Below are 20,188 nucleotides of genomic sequence, written 5' to 3' on the forward strand. Positions count from 1 at the left end.
TTTACGAAAGCCTTCGTTCACCAAGCGGCCATTCTTTTTCAGGAATTGAACGAAACCTACTAGTTAAATGCACGAAAGTACTTCGTTGCAGAAAACAACGAATGAATTCGTGCATTGCATGATCGATTTCATTATATTTACGAAGTTATATTATCAGTGTAGACTTCATCGTCGATGAAGACACATCCATCGAGTCAGTACCGGTTTTTTCGACAAAACCATAATCCCAGGTATTGAGATCAGGTTTGATTTTTCGAATGACCTTCTACCACAGTGGACGAGAATGGATAGCAGTATTAAGAGATTCCTTGTACTGTTTTATAACTCGAACCCGAGTACATTCAGGATAATCTAACATTATTGCCAGTTCCCGAGTCGACGTTGAAGGTTTTTTCGAGTATCTGTTCACAGTTATTGTTGTTTTCTTCTTCTTCTAGATAAAGAATAACTCGGCACCATGTTGGTTAAAAACTGTTAAATAAATAGACCGAGCAACAATGTTTACAACAAATAAAAGGCTCTTAAAAGCTTGCTGAGATGAGCTCAAATTTCCTAATTTTCTCGCGTATCTACTGCTGATTTCGAATTTAGAGTCGAGTCGCTCTAGGTTCGCCCTGAGCTGTCACTTTTATATGGATTTTGTAACTATTAGAGCGAACCTAGGGCGACTCTGATCTAAAACCGAAATCAGCATACATTCCGTTGAACGAGGAAGCTGCCCAAAATCAATGGAATGGAAAGGCTACTAATTTAAGGTGACTGGAATTTGTTTGACCAAATGGTAGATTGGTCTTTTCCTTCTTTTTCAGTTCAACAAGATATCAGGATTCATACACGGAAGCAATATAGTAACATAACTGTACACGCTGTTATTTAGAAATTCAGAGTTTATATTTGATATTCAGCATACTTCAGCAAAATAACATAAAAATATTTCAGAATATTTTCTAGAAGTGAAAATTGAGTTTAGGCTTATGGAAGTCACCTTACTTCAGTATCAACACCTATCCAATGCAGTACTGATACTTAAAATACGTGGCAGAAAGTCACAGCGTTGGAATAAAGATTCCTGTGTATATAGAAAATGATAGTATAGAGCTAAGGTTATATGAGCGATCAACGCGTATCCCGTAAACCAAATGCAAAATACACGTCATAATTTGGAGATGTACAATCCGTTTCACCTGATATTTGAAGAAACTTATACCCGAGAATGACCGATAATGTTCTTGTATCGAGAATGCGAGTCGAAAGATCTATCCTCTCTAAACTAGGGTTACTGTTCCCTAATTCATCCTAGCACCTCTATTCATCCCACCCATTTGAACACATTAGTTAGAGCAGTGTCTGCTATCTCTATTCAACGCATTAGCTTAAATGATAGGATGAATAAGGCTGCGTTGTACTCGACCTTCCGCTTCGCTTTAACGCGAATATTTTACATTTTCCAAGTCAGATTTTGTATTGATCTGCTTCTTCAGAACAAAGCAAAGATGTCGATACCTATTTAAGCGCAATCCAATCAGTATAAGTCGAGTTGTCAGCGAAATAGTGTGACATTGTGACTAATGAGATGAATAAGGGCAGGTCTACCCTATACAATTCAAACACAACGGAACTATAATTGAACAAACCACGATATGCATCCATGATGGGCAGATTCCTATATGCAAGTACTGTAATTAAACGGAACATACTGCATAACCTTGCGCGGAAGAGGAAGCGAATACCTCACAACCAGTTGCCAACACATCTACGGCAAATGAATCCAACTACCATCACCTGAACCACATAAGGTTATCAATTTTGTGGCAACTGTTCAACTGAAAACACAGCATCAAGCACCACAACATCAACAGCCAGCACCTTTAATGCGGGTTTTGTCACCTGTAAGTGCAAGAGGTAACGAAAAACATTTGATCGTGAGCATAAACACGGCATGTCTGATTAGAGATGGACAGACTAGTTCTGTAAAAAAAAGTAGATCTCATGAACCATTTTTTCGTTCAGTTGAATTTTTAATTGAGCGAAAACTCTTGTTGAGCGTTTGCCTGAGGATTTTTTCTATTCTTCTTGAATTTCGTTCTTCGTTCAGTTCTAAATTAAGAGAGCATCGAAAATAGTTTGTGGGACGGTAGGTCAGTTCATTGTCATTCGTTCGCCTAAAAATTCGTTCCTTGAATTTGGCGACCTGCTTTAGGTGAACTGACCAATTCGTTTCCAATGAAGTAAGTACTACTGTGCTTTGAAAAGGAACTTTCGTTCACTTTTTCTATTTGAAGTTGATATTTTTAAAACGGTCGCTGGTATTAACGTTAACTGCATAACTGTACGCGTTTAAAAGAATTAGTGCATATTATAGCACGAAAATAAACGGCAGCAATAGAACCAAGCACACAATCACGAAAACACTGATCAAAGCGTAATCAAACGATTCTGCCGCTTATTAATACAAAAAACCCAACACAAAGCAATCTTTTTTCAGTCAATAAACAATAAAGTTAGGATGATTATAATGTGTAAACAACTCCGAACGGTGTTTATATGTTATGTTGTTGTTCAACAACAGGGACAAGAAAGGGTTAAGGTATAATTGAAAATGTTTGTTCACTTGGCGGTCAACGTACCGACTGTTCAAAAAATTAAACGAGCAAAAAAACGCTTATTATAACCTAATTAGATAAGGTAACTAAGTCTATTTCCCTCAATTATAATCCAATTTCAGGTTGGCTTAACGAGCCCACCCGCACGGCACTGGTGTTTGAGCACTGCTCACGCGGATCACTGCAGGATGTACTGGTCATGGACGAAATCAAGCTCGACTGGTCCTTTCGCTTGAGCCTGCTGACCGACTTGGTACGTGGGATGCGATATCTTCACGGGTCACCGATTCGAATCCACGGTTCGCTGTCGTCTCGAAACTGTGTGGTAGACGCTCGCTGGGTGCTAAAAATCACCGACTACGGCATGCAGAACTTTTACGACGCCCAAGGCATTACCCCACCACCCAGAAGTGCTAAAGATCTTCTCTGGACGGCACCGGAGGCGTTGCGGGGTACTAAAGGCTATCCCAGATACGGAACTCAACCGGCCGACGTGTACGCGTTCGGAATTATCATGCAGGAGGTGGTGGTGCGTGGGGAGCCGTACTGTATGCTGTCGCTCTCGCCCGAGGAAATTATAGCCAAAATCAAAAAACCGCCTCCACTCATACGTCCGTCCGTGTCGAAAGGAGCTGCCCCACCGGAGGCAATCAACATCATGCGGCAGTGCTGGGCCGAGAGCCCCGAAATGAGACCGGATTTCGTAATGTAAGAATAATGATATTTTGTTTAATTCATTTTTCCGCGCCTTTTCCACATAAACTGTTATTAATGAACGATTTTCTTCGTATTTCTATTCCCCCACGCAGGATTTGCGAACGCTTTAAGCAATTAAATCATGGACGAAAAGTTAACTTTGTTGATACTATGTTTCAAATGTTGGAAAAATATTCCAACAACCTGGAGGAGCTGATTCGGGAGCGAACCGACCAGCTTGATATGGAACGCAAAAAGACTGAACAACTGCTGAACCGGATGCTACCGAGGTAAGTGAAAGGCATTTTGACTATGTGACTCTTAACCTCTTCAAAAAAATTATGATTTACTAGTTCTGTGGCAGATCGCTTAAAGCTTGGCCTCGCCGTCGAACCGGAGGAATTCGCCGAGGTTACAATCTACTTTAGTGATATCGTTGGTTTCACAACTATAGCCGCCCACTGCACCCCAGTCCAAGTGGTGGATCTGCTGAATGATCTGTACACCTGCTTCGACGCTACGATAAATGCCTATAACGTGTACAAGGTGGAAACAATCGGCGATGCGTACATGGTCGTCGGAGGGCTACCCGTTCGAACTCCGGACCATGCCGAACAAATCGCTACCATGGCCCTGGACCTGCTGCATCAAAGTGGCAACTTCAAGGTACGACATCTGCCCGGCGTTCCGCTGCAGCTCCGAATAGGACTGCACACAGGTAAGCAAATTCATTGTTGCGGTATTGTTTCCCCTAGGCCACTACAAACGGGAATGTTTGTTTATTGACCTTCAACAGGGCCATGCTGTGCCGGTGTCGTCGGACTGACAATGCCCCGATACTGTCTGTTTGGTGACACAGTCAACACGGCGTCTCGCATGGAATCAACAGGTATGGCGGTTGCGTTTTCTCTGATAACACATCTGCATCGCCTCCGCGACGACGACGCTCAAGGCGTTGTTTACTTTGCAGCGTGTCAGTGTAAAAGGCGACCCTTTGCTTCATTCCTATCTGCATGGCCGTCAGAAACCATCGCTCATTCTAGCATCATCGCCATCAGCTTCCATCATAAATCATCCATTGACATCATCATCGAAGGCATAATCGCTAAATAGGTTGTTGCTTGTCGATGTGTCGGCAAAACGAGACATGCTTTGATTTAATAGACGAGAAAAAATATTATCTATCTTGTTTTTTGCACATCATTATGAAGTGGTAAGGTGTTTATTGAGCACATTGTAGCTTATTGAATTAATATGATAGATGAATTTAACAGATGCGAGTAGTCCTTAGGAGTCTTCATTTGTTTTCCAAATTGTGCACCAAATACGCCGTTCATAAATTTATGCATCGAAGATCACGATTTCGTGAACTGAACGATTTACGAAAACCGAGACCAAGTTCCTCAAATTATGAATAATTAACCTCGTATTCATGAAACAATTTGTGCTTCCAAAAACCTAGTTCGACCCGCATATATACATGACGTTACTTTTCAATGTTTGGTTGGGTTACTTTGGTTGTTCCCGAACATGTTTAGTTTTTGTTATGATTCTTGTTCATAAATTGGTGATACACTGGTTTGTATAAACTAAAAGAGCCGACAGCTAGACGGCGTTTAAGATTTCAGGAGCTTAGTGGCGATTTCTGTAATTTCTCATCATGTTACCGTGATATTTGAGTTTACTATCGGATTTTTCTGGCAGAGTAGCGTGATTTATGTTCATGATGTCAGGATCTTAGCCACGAGTTTCGTGATTTCTATTCACGTTGTCGTGGTATTTTAGTCGCGAGTACAGTGATTTATGTTCATGATATCAAGATCTTAGTTACGAGTTATTTTATACTATGTCCACACTACAGAGTTATAACACGTTATAATAATTACACGGAGAAAATCCGTTCATAAATTCATGAATAAAAGGTCACGGTTTCGTGAACTGAACGATTTACGAAAACTGTGACCAAGTTCTTAAATTATGAACAATAAACCTCGTATTCATAAAACTATTTGTGATTTCTATACATGGCGTTACATTAGAATGGTTGGTTGGGTTACCGTTGTTGTTCCCTGGACATGATTAATTTTTGTTGTGATTCTTGTTCATGATTTGGAAATACACAGTCGACAGTCTAACGTTGTTCATGATTTCAAGAGCTTATTTACGATTCTTGTGAATTCTCATGACGTTAGCGGGATTAATGTTCATGATTTCAAGATCTTAGTCGCGATGTTCGTAATTTCCATTCACGTTATCGTGATATTTTAGTCATAAGTAGAGTGCTTCATGTTCATGATTTCAGGATTTTTATCACGATTTTAAATATTTTTGTCACAAGTTGTGTGATTTAAGTTCATGATTTCAGGATCTTAGTCGCGATTTTTGTAACTTCTGTTCATGTTATCGTGATATTTTAGTCATGAATAGATCAATTCATGTTCATAATATCAGGATCTTGGTCACGATTTTAGATATTTTTGTCACTAGTTGTGTGATTTATGTTCATGATTTCAGGATCTTAGTCACGATTTTCGTAATTTCTATACATGTTATCATGATATTTTATTTGAGAGCTTACTTTCAAAGAGTAAAAAAACTAATGTTCATGATATCAGCAGTTTTATCATGGTATTCGTAAATTCTCTTCGCCTTATCGTGATCTATTACTTTTTGGTTACTAATGGTTTTTTTTACTGGTGACAATATGAACTGGATCATCTATATCAACTATATCACGCACACTATTTTGGGTTCTCAGTGCAGTTTTCGTTTTCTGTCCGGACATCACAATGAACCTTATCAAATTAATAACGATGTTCGAGGTTCTAATAGTATTTTTATATCTACTGCTCGTACCTATTACTGATCGCTAGCAGCTTGATTCCTCGAATAATATTCCAACTTTTGTGATAGAGTTCACGTAAAAATGTCATTACCATGTTGCATGAAATTGTAAATTAATAGGGATATCTTCTTAATATCACAAGCATGCAAATAGATACTAGATAGATCCCAAATCATGTACTAGGAATCATGAACCAGTTTACGAATACATGAATAATATTTTATAATTTCGTGAACTTTTTCACGAAATCGAATGATAAGTTGTGACTATTAAACTTGGTATCATGAACCAATTCAGGATTACATGAATAATATTTTATGATTTCGTGAACTATTTCACGAGCACGGATATTGGATAGTAACTAATATATTAGGAATCATGAACCAATTCACGAATACAAGAACAACCTTTCATGATTTCGTGAACTATTTCACGAGTACGGATATTGGATCGTGACTAGTATGTTAGGAATCATGAACCAGTTCACGAATACATGAATAATATTTTATGATTTCGTAAACTATTTTACGAAAACGAATGGTAAGTTGTGATTATTATACTAGGTATCATGAAGCGGTTCACGAATACATGAATAAGATTTCATGATGTCGTGAGCTATTTAACGAGCATATTGGATCGAAACTAATATATTAGGAATCATGAACCAGTTCGCGAATACATGAATAATATTTGATGATTTTGTGAACCATATCACGAGCACGGATATTGGATTGTGACTAATATATTGGCGATCATGAATTAGTTCACGAGGATTGAATGGATTCGTGAATAAAATTCCGAATTTCGTGAAATAGTTCACGAAAAAATAGCCAGAATATTTTGATTTTGTTAACTATTGTTCCTATAACTATGAAAAAAATCATGAGTCAACCTTTGGTTTTATGAATAATGTTCATAAAGTTGTGAACTAATTCTTGGCGGAAACCGTGACTGAAGTTCACAAAACAAAATCAAATATTTCCACTAATAAAATCGTTATGCGGGCGTTACTGAAAGGAAATTGAACATAATTATAAAAGCCATGATCTTGGTCCTGTTTTCGTAACGTAAAAACGTGATTGTTCCAGAATTCATGGCACTTCAATCACGATTTTGGGAACAAATTTTTTCCGTGTAGCAACAAGAAAAATGTCATCAAGATAGTGTTAAAACCCATTTCAACTCGTAGTGCGACCGTAGTATTAGTCACGAGTGATGTGATTGTTGTTCATGATTTTAGGAGTAACGATTTTTGTAATTTTAATTCACGTTATTGTGATATTTTAGTCACAAGTAGAGTGATTTATGTTCATGATTTCAGCATCTTAGTCGCGATTTTTGGTATTTTAGTCACGAGCATTATGATTTACGTTCATAATTTCAGGGTTTTAGTCACTATTCTCGTAATTTATATGCACTTTGTCGTGATATTTTCTTCATATGCTTACTTTTGAATTTGACACATTGAATGATTTATGCCTCTTGTTCATGATAAATACTGTTTTATCGTAATATTCGTAATTTCGCTTCGCCTTATCGTGATATGTTATTTTTGGTTACCATCGGATTTTTCACTCGGAGAAACGTGATAATACGAGCTGGATCCTTATCAAATGAATAACGAGGCTCGATGTCCTAGTAATCTTGCTTTTCGTACCTATCATTAGTCACTGGATATAACTATACGATAATTGATGAAAAAGTGCATGAAACAAAAATGATTCCACGATAGTTATTCCAAATTTGGTGAAAAAGTTCACGCAAGATATATCGTGTACTAAGAATAGTGCACGAATCCAGGGTTTTACGAATTAATCACGAGCTTAAATGGTCAGTCGAAACAATTATACTAGGAAACATGAAGCAGGTCACGAATACATGATATTATACATTTCATTCTTTCATGAACTATTTATTTATTTATTTATTTATTTATTTATTTATTTTTTTATTTATTTATTTATTTATTTATTTATATATTTATTTATTTATTAAATACTGCTCTAAATGTGTTCCGGCTTTTCGCTAGGGTTTCCATATCGAGCAGACGACAGCGATCGATGTACGGTGGTAGCTCTGCTGGGTTACGCCATGGGAGAGTTCTAAGAGCAACACGGAGGAATCTTGCCTGCACTGCTTCCATTCGGTTGATCCAAACGCTTGTATAAGGACACCAAATGGGTGCTGAAGCTTCCAGAACAGAACGAACCAGTGAAAAATAGAGTGCCCGTAAACAATATGGATCAGTGAATTCTTTGGCGATTCTTATAATGAAGCCGAGATATCTATTTGCCTGTGCTGTAACATGAAAGTAATGGATTCTGAATGTCAGTTGTGAGTCCAGCAGTACTCCGAGGTCCCTGATAACTGTCATTCTCTCTAGCGATTCCCCTGAGATGGTGTAGCTCCAGAGTATTGGTTTTTTTCTGCGAGTAAAAGATATTATGGAACATTTGACCACGCTGATAGCCAGCAAGTTGCAACTATACCAATTACAAAAAGCGTCGAAGTGTCGCTATAGTGCCACGCAATCTTCTTTTGACCGCACAATGAGAAATAGTTTGAGATCATCAGCGTATATAAGTTTACACCCTGGAGGTATAACATAGCAAACGTCATTGAAGAACAACGAAAAAAGCAACGGTCCTAGATTGCTCCCTTGAGGCACTCCCGACAAGTTGATGAAGCTGTATGACTCGTTATTTCCTAATTTTACAGATAGAGAACGATTTACGAGATATGATTTAAGCCACCCTTGTGAAATTTGACGAAGCCCAGCCGCTTTATCTTTGCCAGTAGAAAAGAGTTATCTACACGATCGAATGCAGCCTTGAGATCCGTGTATACAGTATCGACCTGAAATCCAACTTCAATATTTTTAACACAGAGCGAAGTGAATTGGGCTAGATTAGTAGTTGTCGATCTGCCTGAAAAAGGCCATGTTGATGCTTCGATATATATGCTTTGGTCTCGCGAAACAGCACGTTTCCTACTAATACCCCAAATAACTTTGACCCAGCGCTGAGTGAGGTTATGCCACGTTAGTTCGCAACATTTTGCTTATCACCTTTTTTGAAAACGGGAAACATAACTGATTTTTTCGAACACACGGGAAACGCCGATTGCAACAGTGATTGATTGAAAATTAGCCTTTAAGGCGTACACAATGCGCTTGCGCTTCTTTTCAGTATAATGGAAGGAATGCCATCTGGTCCTGCTGATGTTGAAGACTTTAGCTTTCTCATGGCAGTTAGAATGTCTTCGTCAGTAAATTGGATATTACCCAAATTAATTACATCATGAGGGACATTCTGAAGGCCATATTCCACCTGAGTGGAGTTGGCCGAGTTCTTTTTAAATACACTCGGGAAATGTTGAGCGAATAGGTCACAGATGCCGCTTGGAATGCTTGATGTTTCATTTGCAAGGAACATACTGGAAGGAAGCCCATTTTCTTTGCGTTTTCCGTTAACGAAAGACCAAAACTGCTTTGGATTTTGTTTCAGGTTTGATTGGGTTTGTGCTACGCGTATTGAATAGAGGAACCGATTATATATCTTGTTACTGTTGCCAGCTTGAATAAACTCTCGTTTTGTAATGGGGTTTCGTCGACTGGTGTAAAGCCGAAGCGCAGCTGCTCGCAATCTTTTCAGCTGCCGGTTTTGGTCGGGGACGGGAACTGTTATTCTGAAAAGCTGTTTCAGAACCAGTGAAAGTTTTTCTACGGCAACATCTACATCGATCGCGGAATTTAACAAAGTCTCCCAATTGCCTGCAGTGAACTTTGAAGTCTAGAGAAATCAGTCTTCGAAAAATTGTACTCCCTGACATCCAGCATTTTGTCATAAATAACCAACTGGGGACAAATCTGCGTTACTAGAAGAGGAGGATGATGGGCGTCACAGGCAACAACAGGCTCAAGGGCTCCTAAAACGGCGCAGTTAATAGAAGCTTCTTCATTTACGAACAGGAGATCCAGGGTTCGATTTCGTCTGTTATTTACTGTACATTTTTGCAGAATGTTCAATATAGACATTCCGTCCAATAAGGCAATACTCGCTCTCGAAAAGATAGATTCAGAAGGATCTGGAAAGGCATAACCGGAGGGGGTACTCTTCCAAAGAAGTCCTGGCTGATTATAGTCACCAAACAGTAGATGAACCGTGTTGGGTTGAATGGAAGTTGCGATGTCAAGTGCTGAGTCTATGTGCTTCTGAATAATATCTATATCATTTGCAGAATCGGGGGGAATGTATACTACGCCCACACAAATATTAGTATCGCCCCCGCGAATATCTACCCATAGTTGTTCGAGATCGTTACTATCAGTTTTATGTTTCGACAAGAGCCGGTTGGAGACTGCAATAAGCACACCACCACCAAGTTTTTTCTCTGTACTATCTGGATTGTGATCTTTACGGTAAACCGTGTACCTTGAGCCGAATAACTGGATCGAATAGATTTGATCATTCAGCCTCGTTTCGGTTAGAACAATGATATCATATTCGGCCTCTGAAACAGCGACGAACAACTCGTCACTTTTTGTGCTTAGTCCTGTCACGTTCTGGTGGTAGATACTAAGATGTTCCTCCAGATAGTATCCTGATGGTTAAGCAGTAGAAAGACAAGCGGCGATGGTGGTGGCGTCCGCCTGTAATAGGTGTGGATTTTCAGCGGGGGCACCATCTGTATGTCCTACTTCGGAAGAACATATACAATCATTGCATTTACCTGTGTAAATAAAAGCAAATTGCTCTTATTGTTTCAGACTGCTGTTATCTGTCTGGAGCAGATCGTAGTTACTGCTTTCAGATTTCGTTGTCAACATACAGGCGTCGGTGATATAATCAAACTGATTGCAAACGGTGGTAAACTGCAATTGTGGATAGGATTTAGGGTGCGCAAAATCTATAGTAGCTTCGGGAGGACATATATCCTCCTTATTTTTACCTGACCGGAGAAGGTCACTACCATCACATTCACGTTCCGTGGCAAGCAGATGGTCATCGGTGACGGAGTTTAGCTGATCACGTCCATTGGTAAGCTGCAATTGTAGATCTGACCGGGAAGGGTAGCTGCCAAGTTCCGAGGCAAGCAGATGGGCGTCGGTGATGGATTCTAGCCGATTGTGCCCATCGGCAAGCTGCAATTATAAGTCTAATTTAAGGTGCTCAGTATCTTGAGTAGCTTCGGAGGACATATAATCTCCACAGCTTTAGCTGACCAGGAAAGGTCGCTGCCATAGCATACAAGTTCCTTAGAAAGCAGATGAACATCGTTGATGGAATCGGACAGATTGCATCCGTCGACAAGCTGCAATTGTGGATCTAATTTAAGGTGCGCAGTATCTTGAGTAGCTTCGGGAGGACATATACCCTGCTTAGCTTTACCTGACCGGGAAAGGTCGCTACCATAACGCACAAGTCTCGCGGGAAGCAAGTGAACGTAGTTGGTGTAATCGGGCTGATTGCACCCGTCGGAAAGATGCAATTGTTGATCTGATCAGATGAGGTTTGTTGCAGCCTCGTTGTTCTAATCGAGTTTCATTCTCCGATGGCGTCTCTCCACAGAAGAAACTGATAGACATAAGCAGGACATCCGTTGTCAGGAAGGAATGTCAGGGATATAAAATCATGGTTGCTGTGGTTGATTTGTCGTTTGACCGGGGAGGGATTATTTGACGAACAGCGAAACTGGTTTCACGGTGTTGTGTTAGTTGCTAGGTGTTGTAGTCAATGATTAGACGTGATTGCCGAAGACGAGTTTGGTACAGTGGACACTCAGAGCTCCAGGAGGCATGATCTACTGGTATTTGGTCAGCATCAGTTCTCGCAGTATTGGCATTGTGGCAGTTTATGCACTTTCGGAAGGTTGAAACACATTCTTCAGACTTGTGTCCTTCGGCACAAATTGGACAGCATGGGGGCTTCGTGCTTGCGTCGGCAACAATTTCCGGCACATGCATGATCAGTCGTGACTATTATATTAGGAAACATGAATAATATTTTAAGACTTTGTGAACTATTTCTCGAGCACGAATAGTTAGTCATTAAATTAGAAATCATGAACCAGTTCACAAATACTTGAAGAATATCTTATGCCTTTTTCCTTTTTTTATTTCGACTAATATGTAGTCACATTTTTTACTTTTTAACGACATTCAATTAACTAGAGATTACTTAGTAGGGAATGATATGAAAATTTGGAGCCATAGTACTCAAGTGAGAGCAAGAAGGTGAAATATACAAATTGGAAAACTAGAAGTGGCAGGGTCATTAGAAACAGGCTAAAAATCTTACTGACTAATGTTCTGTCTTCTATTGGTAGGACTCGAGTTTAGGCAGTATTACTACGAATCGCTCAAGTCTACCAACATGCCTCAACGGCAAAGACAGACTTGTCCCTCTTTACTGGGTATCTTATGCTTTTGTGAACTATTTCACGCGCACGCATGATCTTTCGTGACTTATACTAGGAATCATGAACCAGTTCACGAATTCATGAATAATCTGTTATAATTTTGTGAATAATTTCACGAGCACGGATATTGAATCGTGAATAATATATTAGGAATCATGAATTAGTTAATAAGAATTGAAAGGATTTATGAATAAAATTCCAAGTTTCGGGAAATAATTCGACCTTTGGTTTAATGAATGTTGTCAACAAAGTTATGAACTAGTTCACGTACAGAATATCGATTCGGTAATGACTTGGCGAAAACCGTGACTGAAGTTCACAAAACAAATATCTCAGCTCATAAAAGCGTTGTGCGGCCGGTACTGAAACGAAATTGAACATAATTACAAAACACATGATTTTTGTTCATGGTCTTGTTTTCGGACCGTAAAAATGTGATTGTTCCAGAATTCATAGCACTTTATTCACGATTTTGTGAACAATTTTTTTCCGTGAAGGCGCCCCTCTTTATCATCCGGCTGGAGCGATCTACGCTTGATAAATATTGAAGCGATTTATTAGAATTTTTTGAAGAGGAAATTTGTTTTAACAAGCTTGCTGTGAATTTATAAAAATAGCTAAATTGGACTTAAAGAAAAATTTGTGATGCGTCCAAAATTAACAATGTCTTTAAATTAAAAAGCTTACAGCTCACATCAATTTTTTTACCGATTTGGACACTTATGGATGTTGTGAATTCAAGAACTCATTCACTTTATATCCTTGCTAGATGGCATCGCATGAATTCATCTGTGATACAATGTGTGAATTTTAGTGGAATCCTAATAAAATAGGTATCAAAATTCTTGAAATTGTCATAAGTCTAAGGGTCTAATAATTTTAATTGAATTTGTTTCAAATGAGTTTTTCCGGTGTTAATGTTGGTTGCTCCTGCAGCAGTCCTCAACTGTTGGCCCGGGAGTAAAGCTTTGCTCGTTTGATGGAATCTCCCCAGTGAATTAATTATTGGAGAGAAGTTTCGAGCACCTCTCATCAGAATCCGACATTAACTTAGTGACAGGACTAAATTAGCGCCGGATTGATGCTATCTTCAAATACGAAAAATCTTTAGTGTTTCTGAGTAAGAAAAGGAGTTCTTATAAAGCTGATGAGAATTATTGAAACCTCCCGAGTGACTGTGTTGACAAATAACCGAATTTTTTGCGCCCTGCGAAAAATTCCGGAAGACACCGCAGTGTGCTTGCACAAACATAGTTTCCAATGTACAACCTTACCATTGGCGGCCATTGAAATTTTTTATCGATTGCACTTCCGGTTCCGAAGTTATGGATTGAAGAGTACTGCCATACAGCAAATTCTCATACAAGCTGTTAACACCAAGATGTTGTAAAACATATTAGAATATATGAAACATTACTTGGATTTGGGAGTCTAGATCATTAATGATCAATCCAAGTAGCATTGACCACATTGGCTACCTACGACGTTTTTTGATAGCCCTGGGAATTCGCCACGTTCCAAGTTAATGTCACACCTATTCTTCACCGCATTGTTGACCTATTTTGAAATTTGATTTAAATAAAAATACTGTTGTTCATTTGACTGCTATTGAATGTCATTCAGGTCCGATTTTTGGTTCCGGAGTTATAGGTTGGTTAGGACGGTCATACAACAATCTCCCATATAAACCGTTATAATCGCAATACTTCAGAGAGTAATCCTGACAAATCTGTTGAAATTGGCTTCAACATACTGCGATTTGCAGTTCTAGATCACTTATGGCCAGTTTGACACTAACAGTATTCCTTGACAGTGAATTTAGCCACATGGGTTAGAATTTTTGACAGTTATCCCCGCAAAAGCATAGGCAGCAAGGTACTTTAATGAAAGGTGTGGTCGTAATACTTAAATTTTATAAAATGATTTAAATTTTTTTATATTGCGTACAAATTAGTTTAAAAAATGTTCAACCATGTATCTATAACGTCAGCCGCTTCGGAAAAAATCAAAAACAGCAAATGGCTTAATGACCCAATTACGAATCAGAATTAACTTTATGACAAAATTGAAATCTAGCTAGAGGGTAGAAAATCTCTCGTGGCATTCCCTACTAAAACGATACGAATAAAAGTAAATGTCAATTCAAAATACGAATGATCATAAAACAATTTTGAGCTATTTCAGTATAATAAATACACCACATGCTCGCAGTGACCTTGAACTGCCATCATTTCTTATTTCGATTCATATGTGTGCGTATTTTGTACCATTTGAAACAGGACTAAATTTTTCTTTGCTTTTGGTGACCATCTCGATTGCACAGTCCGTACGGGTGCGATGCTGTCACGCAAAGAGCCATCATGTGCTCTAAGAAAACTTTTGAAAACTATACTGTCATCTGTGTCTCTGATAGTACGAAACTTTCCTGCACAAACAACAACACGAATGGATTAGTTTAATAGTCTACTTCAACCTTCTTCCCAGGAAGCGGTTGTAAAAGTGACGGATCAGTTTCGCATGAGCGCAACGTCTTCTTGGGAAAGTGGTTTGTCGCTATCGTGCTAGTTTATGTGACGACGCAGTCAAGCGGTATACTTTAACTTTTACACATTATCTTCGCCGCTTTTCCAAGCTTGTCGAGAAAATCATAAACGCGAAGCGGACACACCAACAGACAGATAGACAGACAAACTTGCAGAGTCCAATTTCCTCCAGCCTACAACAGCTCTATCAATCATCATTCAGGCTCAAGCGGATTATACCTAGCGGAAGTTGCTGTCAAGCTCTGTTGATGGAAGTTTGGTACACCGGATCTAATCCACTAGGCTTTTCTGATTTGTAAGGATGCAGCCAAATACATACGCAGAGCTGCCATAGAGAACGAACTGTGTGCGGATAATTTGACAAAAATCTTAAGGCCGCATTTGGATGGAAATGATAATTTACAGACTGTGGATTTGTAGAAAACTGGGTTGAGTCTTCGGAATAAACATGGATGTCGTGAAAAAGCTATGCCATTCGCGAATAGTGTTGTCAAGTTAGATACTAATTCGATTTGATGTAATGTTGGTAAAAGACCCACGGCTCTTAGGTATTGCGTAAGAGAGGCTTCTAATATAATGACGAAACGATTATACGGGTTTATTAGGCTCCTCTAGCCAGACGTTTTTGTGAGAGCCAAGTCAGACTGCCATTATACCGATAAGACAAATCCGACTCGCAAATTCCTCGAATTACTCAATTTGGGTATTGTCCCCGTCGCGGACAAAATTGTTTAATCCAAATTTCTCCTTAGAGAAAATCTAACATAATAAGCGCATTGAGGCTTGTTCGACAAAACTGAGTTTCGATTTCAATGTTTCTTATTATCAAACAGCCTGTTTCCGTGCTTGTGTTTATGAAACATGTCTCATGGCCAGTAATGCTTACTCGCTTATACAAGTAGCGTTTCAATATCTGGATTGATTGAGCATCTATTTGACGGCCATGATAATGATGACGCGACGTGGAAAGGCAAACTCTCGACTTATTTAGGCATTGTGCTCTTCATGTATGACCACAACTATTTATCATCGTTTTTTTGGCCCTAGCAAAATCATTGACTCGATTAGAACCCATTTTTATACAATTGATTGTTTGCATTCAAACATACATGGGCAGATATTGAAACGCGAGCGAGTATAGTTTTTTTTCCTACTACACTCAACCTATCCCTTAAATACCGGCAGCCATTTTCAATTTAATTGGCACTTCATTGGCACTACGATTCGTGTAAACGCACGAGAATTGGAACATTTTTCCTACTATGCTTTACCCGTTTCATAAATGTCTGCAGCCCTTTTTAATTTAAATGGTACTTCATTTGATGAATAAATGTAATACTAACTCCACGGCAGTACCGACTTTACGCATGGGCATACTGGGCCCAGGCCAGGGGCCCGAGATTTTTAGGGGCCCCGCGATGAGAATAGTCACATGCAATCGTACTAGCTGTCTGCACTGCTGGCGCCATGAAAACTTCAAACTTCAATAGCGACCCAATCTTTATTTTTTTCGAAAAAAAATTCGATAAGCATTCTTGGATCAATATCCCGATTACAAGTAAAACATTCTTGATTTCAGTTTTGGCTAAACCGGATTAATGTCAAACGCAGAGATAAATTAGGAGCCACTACAACATACACTCAACCAACCAAAGAATCGTTATTCCTTTTTCTGCAGTAGGAAGCGCGAGATTCGAAATTGACTCTATGTAATCTGAAGTGGATCAGCCAACGCAATATTGATTGATTTCAAAGCCCTCTGATGGCGAAGTAGAATGTTTATTGAAAAATAAGGTGCGACTTTTCTGCAGCCGCATTATGTCCAGTTTCATCACATCAGGAACGTGGTACTGCTCACGTTAAATTTGTTAAGGATATTACTTTCGTAAGCCCCGTAGTTTAAAAAAATATAAATTTTTGTGAAATGCATTTGTTTAAATGTTTAATTTTATTGGCATATTGTTACTTGGTTTTCGTAGATTGTCATAGTATTATGTCAGCCTTATTATAATACATGGACAAACGGAACAGACCAGTACCATCTTTACGCATGGGCAGTGCACACTGGCCCAGGGCCAGGATGAACATGAAAACATTCTGTACACTATATTTCAAAGAATAGTCGCACACAATCGTTCATAAATTATTAGTGTATGGATAGTATTAGATCGGTAGCAGCTGGAAGTCGCACATTGCACCGTATTTCTTGGAATCAAGATATTTAAAGAGCATCACAGCGGCAGGAAATGAGGCTCTGCATAACTATTGAATCAATTCAAACGTCAATCCAACAATTCGATCCATGTTTCAATTTATTTTTAACAACAACAATGAAATTTTTGGTACAACACGTATACAAAGTTCAAAATGCAACGGACCTTGGCCAACTAATCAGAAAACCTTGTTTGGCAAGCAATCTGCGGATGTAACAAAATATTAATTATTTTTGTCACATCTGGACAACGGACAAATCCACTTGGAAGCCTCCAGACGTGGCTTCTTGAGATCTTATGAAGGCTCAATACTTTTTAGCCGGATTTGGTACACCCAAAACAATTCCCCAATGAAAAAAATGTATTACAACTTTTCGTTCTAATTTGGAATTAGGTTCATGCCTTTCTTGTATTATAGACCAATTTTAGTTACAGCATTATACAAACACAACTCAATCCACGAATAAACAAATTGAATTAGACTAAATGCCACAGTATAATCAGCTCGATTGTAAAAGTATTAGTTGCTTTGCTTGTTGAGCAAAGCCCAACGACGTGCATTTTATACCATCATGCCTAATTGGTGTTAGTGCGAGTTTCTGTCTGCGCACACAGTGATACTGTTTCCTCTGCGAACAGCGTAATTCAACCTATACTATGCAAATATAAACATATTAGTTGTTCACGAGTGTGTGCGAGAAACACGATGACCTTTTCACACAGCGATTAGTCTATGCAGTAAATTTTCGCTCTCGCAGTCGGGGTTACAGAAAAGAGTGTAAACAAATAGTTTTTTTTTCCTTTGTGGTGTTAGGATGACAGGCTAAGATCATAGTTGATCCATCTCGCCAAATAGTTTGCGCACACATTAATTATCGATGGTCGCTCACCCGAACGACATCGTGTTCATATTGGAATTGTATTTGCGAGGGGATGCGCGAGCAATTGAAAAAGCTAACTGTCACAATGGCTCTAAAATGTAAAACCATTGCACCTTACCACCGCCCTACTGCATGACCATTAAAATCAAGATGTTAGGTGTTATCTTACGCAGAAACTCTATAGCTGCAATACACTGAAATGACAGGTGATTTAATAAAATAATATCGATTTGAGGAAAGTCAGTAATGATAAGTAGACTTTTTTGTTTTAAACAAAAGTTAAACTTGTTCGCCTTATGTTTTCGTATGTTGATTTTCTTCTACCTATAACGCGCTCCACAATTTAAGCTTCACAGCTTAAGGGAATCTTAATATGATATCATCATAGAAACATAACCTCACAAATTCGATGAATGCCATGAGATGCTTTCCGCAATATGGAGTATAATATCGACTAAAAGGCGAAATGAAAATAACTTTCTTTGAGCATGTGTTGCTTTTAGAGCGAGTCACTTATGTATACGAATGTACATGTATACGTGAAGGCGCTCTCTACACGTGTATTGGAGCAAGCTCATTTTATAACCAATACTCTGATAACGTTGAATCCACCAATACATACTCAATTGTGGGGTTGTGTCCGTGTCTACGGCGTAATTGCTGTTTAATGCATTTTTGTCCCAGACCTCTATCGCTTTATATGCATTATTCCAGTTATAATGCAAGATTCGCATTAGACTCACGCTTATTCGCATGTCAATCGTACGGTTCGTGTTTTGGGTGTATGTTTCACTGTACTCGGTGAGTCTTAGACTGGCATATAACGAACAATGTTGTTTTTTCTCTACACTCCACCCTATCAAAACATTTTAAAGCCGTCATGAAAATAAACGTTCGGAAATACCAAAAAGAAGGTAAAATGCCCTTGTGAAAGTGGGTACCCGTATCAAGCTTAGCCTTATTCTAGATTTGATTTATTCTAATCCCGGAAAATGGGCGTGAATTCGAGGATATGCGCTGCAGGCATCTTTTACATTTCGACTGTTTAACATTACTGATATTGAAATGAATTGTGCCGGTCATATTGATCCGAGTAACGTTTTATCTTTCGTTTTGAAAACAATTTTAAACAAACTTTACTTGCCAACTAAGGTATTAAACACTTCTAATATCGAATAGTGAACATGTTAATATGTCTTTGAAACACCTATTTGTTGAATTGGAATACTGTTATTATTACTTAAATTGCACTAGTCCACTTTTTGCGTATATCCGAAGCGGTCGCTTTAACGAATGCCCAAAACGTCCGTCGTAATATAAAACAAAAAATCTGCCTCACCAACACATTGTGCAAAATGAGATAATATTTCAAAGAACCGTTATTTCTATTCCGGCAGAAACGAACAGGAATTCCTGCGAACAAAATGAAAGGACCTCAAGATGGCTCATAGACTCAAAATATCATCGATCATTTTTCAAGGTCACTATTGATGCACTATGCAATATTGATTAAAAGAAAAATGTGTTTTTCCAAAATCGGTAGTCAACTCTGTTTAGTTTCATCATATCAGGAACATCATATCAGGGGACGGGTATAGCGTAGTTGGTAAATCGATTGCCTTGTACGCAGCTCACCTAGGTCCGATTCCCAACCCCACAGAGATTTATCTAACCCGAAAAGAGGCGAATGACCCTAAGGTTAAAACCTCTATAATCAAAATAAAAAAACATCATATCAGGAATAACACCAAATGGCACTATGTAAATGAACCAGGCACGTAGCCAGAGGAGTGGCTAGAGGGCTAAAGCACCCCCCCCCTCCCCCGAAGTTTTTCAGAAATAAATTTAAGAAAATAAACATTTTCGGTGACTCTTCACAAATTTGTATCTTGTTTGGTTTGAATAAAGTAATGGAAGAATATGGAGGAAAATTTCTATTTCGAACCTACAAAAATACCACTCACGATACCTACTCAGCATGCTGAGA

The 20,188-nt window shown here is 38.8% G+C and overlaps 1 protein-coding gene across 1 annotated transcript in view; it reads left to right on the plus strand.

Annotated features, from left to right (window-relative positions):
• Positions 1 to 20,188, plus strand: part of LOC131684320 (uncharacterized) — a 346,758-nt gene that overhangs the window by 297,433 nt on the left and 29,137 nt on the right. The window contains exons 10-13 of the mRNA XM_058967082.1: positions 2,726 to 3,311; positions 3,413 to 3,589; positions 3,653 to 4,017; positions 4,096 to 4,188. Coding sequence (XP_058823065.1) covers positions 2,726 to 3,311; positions 3,413 to 3,589; positions 3,653 to 4,017; positions 4,096 to 4,188 — 1,221 coding nt within the window. The remainder of the gene's footprint in view (positions 1 to 2,725; positions 3,312 to 3,412; positions 3,590 to 3,652; positions 4,018 to 4,095; positions 4,189 to 20,188) is intronic.

Source organism: Topomyia yanbarensis, chromosome 2 (assembly GCF_030247195.1).
Source record: "Topomyia yanbarensis strain Yona2022 chromosome 2, ASM3024719v1, whole genome shotgun sequence".
Lineage (NCBI taxonomy): Eukaryota > Metazoa > Arthropoda > Insecta > Diptera > Culicidae > Topomyia > Topomyia yanbarensis.